The 7,952-nt window shown below is 40.9% G+C and overlaps 1 protein-coding gene across 1 annotated transcript; it reads right to left on the reverse strand.

Moving 5' to 3' along the window:
• Positions 1-208: 208 nt before the first annotated feature.
• Positions 209-4,333, reverse strand: LOC128698818 (uncharacterized). Its single transcript, XM_070085035.1, has 3 exons — positions 3,809-4,333; positions 2,476-3,344; positions 209-2,434 (listed from the first exon to the last, which is right to left on the reverse strand). Exons 1-3 carry the CDS (start codon positions 4,331-4,333, stop codon positions 2,011-2,013), a joined length of 1,818 nt encoding a protein of 605 aa, XP_069941136.1. The 3' UTR covers positions 209-2,010.
• Positions 4,334-7,952: the final 3,619 nt, after the last annotated feature.

Genomic DNA, 7,952 nt, shown 5'->3' on the forward strand with positions numbered 1-7,952 from the left:
TCCTCACTTCATATTCTCTTCTATCCATAAATGTAAAGATGATATGTAATTCTTCCTGTCGCACGGTAACTCCGGATAACTCTCGCACACTTCTTGCACTTAACCTGGTGGAGGGAGGGGGGAGGGGGGAGGGTTCAGTATGTGCAACTGACACTTGCAACTTGGGAGCAAAATGGTTTTCGAAGCAGGAGAAAAAATTAAACAGGTATTGTACAGGTTGGGATATGTTTTATTGGTAAAGATACATCCAGTATATGTAGGAAGACACCTGTTTGTAGATATATTTGTGTGTGTGCATGTGTGTGTGTGTTTGTGTGTGTGTGTGTGTGTGTGTGTGTGTGTGTGTGTGTGTGTGTGTGTGTGTGTGTCTGTGTGTGTGTGTGAATATGTGTGTGTGCGTGTATGTGTGTGTCTGTGTGTGTGCGTGTGTGTGTCTGTGTGTGTGTATGTGTGTGTGTATGTGTGTGTGTGTGTGTGTGTGTGTGTGTGTGTGTGTGTGTGTGTGTGTGTGTGTGTGTGTGTGTGTGTGTGTGTGTGTGTGTGTGTATGTGTGTGTGTATGTGTGCATGCGTACTCACCAAGTTGTACTCACCTAGTTGAGGTTGCGGGGGTCGAGTCCGAGCTCCTGGCCCCGCCTCTTCACTGATCGCTACTAGGTCACTCTCCCTGAGCCGTGAGCTTTATCATACCTCTGCTTAAAGCTTTGTATGGATCCTGCCTCCACTACATCGCTTCCCAAACTATTCCACTTACTGACTACTTTGTGGCTGAAGAAATACTTCCTAACATCCCTGTGATTCATCTGCGTCTTCAACTTCCAACTGTGTCCCCTTGTTACTGTGTCCAATCTCTGGAACATCCTGTCTTTGTCCACCTTGTCAATTCCTCTCAGTATTTTGTATGTCGTTATCATGTCCCCCCTATCTCTCCTGTCCTCCAGTGTCGTCAGGTTGATTTCCCTTAACCTCTCCTCGTAGGACATACCTCTTTGCTCTGGGACTAGTCTTGTTGCAAACCTTTGCACTTTCTCTAGTTTCTTTACGTGCTTGGCTAGGTGTGGGTTCTAAACTGGTGCGTGCGTGTATGTTAGTTACCATTTTGTTACCATTTTGTCCTAGGCACATGTCGATTAGATACTAGGCCTGTAGTATATGCGTGTGTGTGTGTGTGCTCACTTAACTGTGGTTGCAGGGGTCGAGACTCAGCTCCTGACCCAGTGTGTGTGTGTGTGTGTGTGTGTGTGTGTGTGTGTGTGTGTGTGTGTGTGTGTGTGTGTGTGTGTGTTATGCGTGCGCGCGCAATGTTTCTTCATTTAAGTGTATTTTAATTCATGAAGTAAACCCGTGTGGTGTTACTGTGGATATGTGGGTTCGAACCTCCATCTGTTAACCGTGGCATGTTCTCTGACCAGCCGGGCTGTTGGTAGTCACTCTCTGTACACACACACACACACAGTCTCGCTACGAAACTTCACGCATGACGGGCTCCACACAATAACAAGCACTGCACTCAGCTGTCTCCCACGAAGATTGTGTGTGTGTGTGTGTGTGCGTGTGTGTCTGTGTGTGTGTGTGCATTTATGCATGTGTATGTGTGTGTGTGTGTGTGTGTGTGTGTGTGTGTGTGTGTGTGTGTGTGTGTGTGTGTGTGTGTGTGTGTGCTTGTGTGTGTGTGTGCTTGAGTGTGTGTGTGTGTGTGTACTCACCTGTGTGTGTGTGTGTGTGTGTGTGTGTGTGTGTGTGTGTGTGTGTGTGTGTGTGTGTGTGTGTGTCTGTGTCTGTGTGTGTCTGTGTGAAAAGCCATGACCAACACTAATTCCAGATAAAGGCTACCTCCCCTACACACACAACACACACACACACACACACACACACACACACACACACACACACACACACACACACACACACACACACACACACACACACACATGTAAACAATGTGAGTTACACTTCATAAAGTTTTTCATTTCAACTTCATGAAATTCAACATAACTTTTAAAGTCGAGACTCATAACCTATAGATGTTTGCACACCTATTGTCATTGTTTGTAGACCTATTGTCATTGTTTGTAGACCTATTGTCATTACTTGTAGACCTATCGTCATTGTTTGTAGACCTATTGTCATTGTTTGTAGACCTATTGTCGTTGTTTGTAGACCTATCGTCATTGTTTGTAGACCTATTGTCATTGTTTGTAGACCTATTGTCATTATTTGTAGACCTATCGTCATTGTTTGTAGACCTATTGTCATTGTTTGTAGACCTATTGTCGTTGTTTGTAGACCTATCGTCATTGTTTGTAGACCTATTGTCATTGTTTGTAGACCTATTGTCATTGTTTGTAGACCTATTGTCGTTGTTTGTAGACCTATCGTCATTGTTTGTAGACCTATTGTCATTGTTTGTAGACCTATTGTCATTATTTGTAGACCTATCGTCATTGTTTGTAGACCTATTGTCATTGTTTTAGACCTATTGTCGTTGTTTGTAGACCTATCGTCATTGTTTGTAGACCTATTGTCATTGTTTGTAGACCTATTGTCATTGTTTGTAGACCTATTGTCATTGTTTGTAGACCTGTTGTCAATGTTTGTAGACCTATTGTCAAAGTTTGTAGACCTATTGTCAATGTTTGTAGACCTATTGTCAATGTTTGTAGACCTACTGTCAATGTTTGTAGACCTATTGTCAATGTTTGTAGACCTATTGTCAATGTTTGTAGACCTATTGTCAATATTTGTAGACCTATTGTCTATGTTTATAGACCTACTGTCAATGTTTAAACCTGTTGTCAATGTTTGCAAACCTATTGTCAATGTTTGTAGACCTACTGTCAATGTTTGTAGACCTATTGTTAATGTTTGTAGACCTATTGTCAATGTTTGTAGACCTATCGTCAATGTTTGTAGACCTATTGTCAATGTTTGTAGACCTACTGTCAATGTTTGTAGACCTATTGTCAATGTTTGTAGACCTATTGTCAATGTTTGTAGACCTACTGTCAATGTTTGTAGACCTATTGTCAATGTTTGTAGACCTATTGTCAATGTTTGCAGACCTATTGTCAATGTTTGTAGACCTGTTGTCAATGTTTGTAGACCTGTTGTCAATGTTTGTAGAACTATTGTCAATGTTTGTAGACCTATTGTCGTTTGTAGACCTATTGTCAATGTTTGTAGACTTATTATAAATGTTTGTAGACCTGTTGTCAATGTTTGTAGACCTATTGTCAATGTTTGTAGACCTATTGTCAATGTTTGCGGACCTATTGTCAATGTAGACCTATTGTCAATGTTTGTAGACCTATTGTCAATGGTTGCAGACCTACTGTCACTGAAGACCTATTGCCAATGTTTGTAGACTTATTATGAATGTTTGTAGACCTGTTGTCAATGTTTGTGGACCTATTGTCCTTGTTTGTAGACCTATTGTCAATGTTTGTAGACCTATTGTCAATGTTCGTAGACCTATTGCCAGTGTTTGTCTACCTACTGCCAATGGTTGTAGACCTGTTGTCAATATTTGCAGACCTGTTGTCATTGTTTGTAGACCTGTTGTCAATGTTTGTAGACCTATTGTCAATGTTTGTAGACCTATTGTCAATGTTTGTAGACCTATTGTCAATGTTTGTAGACCTACTGTCAATGTTTGTAGACCTATTGTCAATGTTTGTAGACCTATTGTCAATGTTTGTAGACCTATTGTCAATATTTGTGGACCTATTGTCTATGTTTATAGACATACTGTCAATGTTTAAACCTGTTGTCAATGTTTGCAAACCTATTGTCAATGTTTGTAGACCTACTGTCAATGTTTGTAGACCTATTGTTAATGTTTGTAGACCTATTGTCAATGTTTGTAGACCTATTGTCAATGTTTGTAGACCTATTGTCAATGTTTGTAGACCTACTGTCAATGTTTGTAGACCTATTGTCAATGTTTGTAGACCTATTGTCAATGTTTGTAGACCTACTGTCAATGTTTGTAGACCTATTGTCAATGTTTGTAGACCTATTGTCAATGTTTGCAGACCTATTGTCAATGTTTGTAGACCTGTTGTCAATGTTTGTAGACCTGTTGTCAATGTTTGTAGAACTATTGTCAATGTTTGTAGACCTATTGTCGTTTGTAGACCTATTGTCAATGTTTGTAGACTTATTATAAATGTTTGTAGACCTGTTGTCAATGTTTGTAGACCTATTGTCAATGTTTGTAGACCTATTATCAATGTTTGCAGACCTATTGTCAATGTAGACCTATTGTCAATGTTTGTAGACTTATTATGAATGTTTGTAGACCTGTTGTCAATGTTTGTGGACCTATTGTCCATGTTTGTAGACCTATTGTCAATGTTTGTAGACCTATTGTCAATGTTCGTAGACCTATTGCCAGTGTTTGTAGACCTATTGTCAATGTTTGTAGACCTATTGTCAATGTAGACCTATTGTCAATGTTGGTAAACCTATTGTCAATCTTTATAGACCTATTGTGAATGTTTGTAGACCTATTGTCAATGTTTATAGACTTATTGTCAATGTTTATAGACCTGTTGTCAATGTTTGTAGACCTGTTGTCATTGTTTGTAGACCTGTTGTCAGTGTTTGTAGACTTATTATAAATGTTTGTAGACCTGTTGTCAATGTTTGTAGACCTATTGTCAATGTTTATAGACCTATTGTTAATGTTTGTAGACCTATTGTCAATGTTTGTAGTCCTATTATCAATGTTTATAGACTTATTGTTAATGTTTATAGACCTATTGTCAATGTTTGTAGACCTGTTGTCAATGTTTGTAGGCCTGTTGTCAATGTTTGTAGACCTGTTGTCAATGTTTGTAGACCTGTTGTTAATGTTTGTAGACCTGTTGTCAATGTTTGTAGACCTATTGTCAATTTTTGCAGACCTGTTGTCAATGTTTGTAGACTTGTTGTCAATGTTTGTAGACCTATTGTCAATTTTTGTAGACCTGTTGTCAATGTTTGTAGACCTGTTATCAATGTTTGTAGCCCTGTGTCAATGTTTGTAGACCTGTTGTCAATGTTTGTAGACCTATTGTCAATGTTTGTAGACCTGTTGTCAATGTTTGTAGACCTATTGTCAATGTTTGTAGACCTGTTGTCAATGTTTGTAGACCTATTGTCAATGTTTGAAGACCTGTTGTCAATGTTTTGTAGACCTGTTGTCAATGTTTGTAGACCTGTTGTCAATGTTTGTAGACCTGTTGTCAATGTTTATAGACCTGTTGTCAATGTTTGTAGACCTATTGTCAATGTTTGTAGACCTGTTGTCAATGTTTGTAGACCTGTTGTCAATGTTTGTAGACCTGTTGTCAATGTTTGTAGACCTGTTGTCAATGCTTGTAGACCTATTGTCAATGTTTGTAGACCTATTGCCAATGTTTGTAGACCTGTTGTCAATGTTTGTAGACCTGTTGTCAATGCTTGTAGACCTGTTGTCAATGTTTGTAGACCTGTTGTCAATGTTTTGTAGACCTGTTGTCAATGTTTGTAGACCTGTTGTCAATGTTTGTAGACCTGTTGTCAATATTTGTACACCTATTGTCAATGTTTGTAGACCTGTTGTCAATGCTTGTAGACCTATTGTCAATGTTTGTAGACCTGTTGTCAATGCTTGTAGACCTGTTGACAATGTTTGTAGACCTGTTGTCAATGTTTGTAGACCTGTTGTCAATGTTTGTAGACATATTGTCAATGTTGTAGACATATTGTCAATGTTTGTAGACATATTGTCAATGTTTGTAGACCTGTTGTCAATGTTTGTAGACATATTGTCAATGTTTGTAGACATATTGTCAATGTTTGTAGACATATTGTCAATGTTTGTAGACATATTGTCAATGTTTGTAGACATATTGTCAATGTTTGTAGACATATTGTCAATGTTTGTAGACGTGCTGCTGATAATAAAAACTTATTTGATTCTTTCATTTTTGTCTATGGATGACTGTAACTTTAGTGGCTCAAATATTATTTTCACTCAATGTGTGTGTGTGTGTGTGTGTGTGTGTGTGTGTGTGTGTGTGTGTGTGTGTGTGTGTGTGTGTGTGTGTGTGTGTGTGTTTGTGTGTGTGTGTGTGTGTGTGTGTGTGTGTGTGTGTGTGTGTGTGTGTGTGTGTGTGTGTGTGTGTATGTATGTGTATGTGTGTGTGTGTGTGTGTGTGTGTGTGTGTGTATGTGTGTGTGTGTGTGTGTGTGTGTGTGTGTGTGTGTGTGTGTGTGTGTGTGTGTGTGTGTATGTGTGTGTGTGTGTGTGTGTGTGTGTGTGTGTGTGTGTGTGTGTGTGTGTGTGTGTGTGTGTGTGTGTGTGTGTGTGTGTGTATGTATGTGTGTGTGTGTGTGTGTGTGTGTGTGTGTGTGTGTGTGTGTGTGTGTGTGTGTGTGTGTGTGTGTGTGTATGTATGTGTGTGTGTGTGTGTGTGTGTGTGTGTGTGTGTGTGTGTACTCACCTAATTGTACTCACCTAATTGTGGTTGCAGGGGTCGAGACTCAGCTCCTGGCCCCGCCTCTTCACTGATCGCTACTGGATCCTCTCTCTCTCTGCTTCCTGAGCTTTGTCATACCTCTTCTTAAAACTATGTATGGTTCCTGCCTCCACTACTTCACTTGCTAGGCTATTCCACTTGCTGACAACTCTATGACTGAAGAAATACTTCCTAACGTCCCTGTGACTCGTCTGAGTCTTCAGCTTCCAGTTGTGACCCCTTGTCCCTGTGTCCCCTCTCTGGAACATCCTATCTCTGTCCACCTTGTCTATTCCCCGCAGTATCTTGTATGTCGTTATCATGTCTCCCCTGACCCTTCTGTCCTCCAGTGTCGTCAGTCCGATTTCCCTTAACCTTTCCTCGTACGACATTCCCTTGAGCTCTGGGACTAGCCTTGTTGCAAACCTTTGTACTTTCTCTAACTTCTTGACGTGCTTGACCAGGTGTGGGTTCCAGACTGGTGCTGCATACTCCAGTATGGGCCTAACATACACAGTGTACAGTGTCTTGAACGATTCCTTATTGAGGTATCGGAACGCTATTCTCAGGTTTGCCAGGCGCCCGTATGCTGCAGCGGTTATTTGGTTGATGTGTGCCTCCGGTGATGTACTCGGTGTTATGGTCACCCCAAGGTCTTTCTCCCTGAGTGAGGTCTGTAGTCTTTGTCCACCTAGCCTATATTCTGTCTGCGGTCTTCTTTGCCCCTCCCCAATCTTCATGACTTTGCATTTGGCTGGATTGAATTCGAGGAGCCAGTTACTGGACCACATGTCCAGCCTCTCCAGGTCTCTTTGCAGTCCTGCCTCATCCTCGTCCGATTTAATTCTTCTCATCAACTTCACGTCATCTGCGAACAGGGACACTTCAGAGTCTATTCCTTCCATCATGTCGTTCACATATATCAAAAATAGCACTGGTCCTAGAACTGACCCCTGTGGGACCCCGCTCGTAACAGGCGCCCACTGTGATACCTCTTCACGTACCATGACTCGTTGCTGCCTCCCTGTCAGGTATTCCCTTATCCATTGCAGTGCCCTTCCTTTTATGTGTGCCTGATCCTCCAGCTTCTGCACTAATCTCTTGTGGGGAACTGTGTCAAAGGCCTTCCTGCAGTCTAGGAAAACGCAATCTACCCAACCCTCTCTCTCGTGTCTTACTTCTGTTACCTTGTCATAAAACTCCAGGAGGTTTGTGATACAAGATTTGCCTTCCATGAACCCATGCTGGTTTTCATTTATAATCTTGTTCCTTTCCAGGTGTTCGACCACTCTCCTCCTGATAATCTTCTCCATGACTTTGCACACAATACATGTCAGAGACACAGGTCTGTAGTTTAGTGCCTCGTTTCTGTTTCCTTTCTTAAATATGGGGACTACATTAGCTGTCTTCCATTTCTCAGGTAGTTGCCCAGTTTCAAGGGATGTGTTGAAGATTGTGGTTAGAGGCA

Source organism: Cherax quadricarinatus, chromosome 14 (assembly GCF_038502225.1).
Source record: "Cherax quadricarinatus isolate ZL_2023a chromosome 14, ASM3850222v1, whole genome shotgun sequence".
NCBI lineage: Eukaryota > Metazoa > Arthropoda > Malacostraca > Decapoda > Parastacidae > Cherax > Cherax quadricarinatus.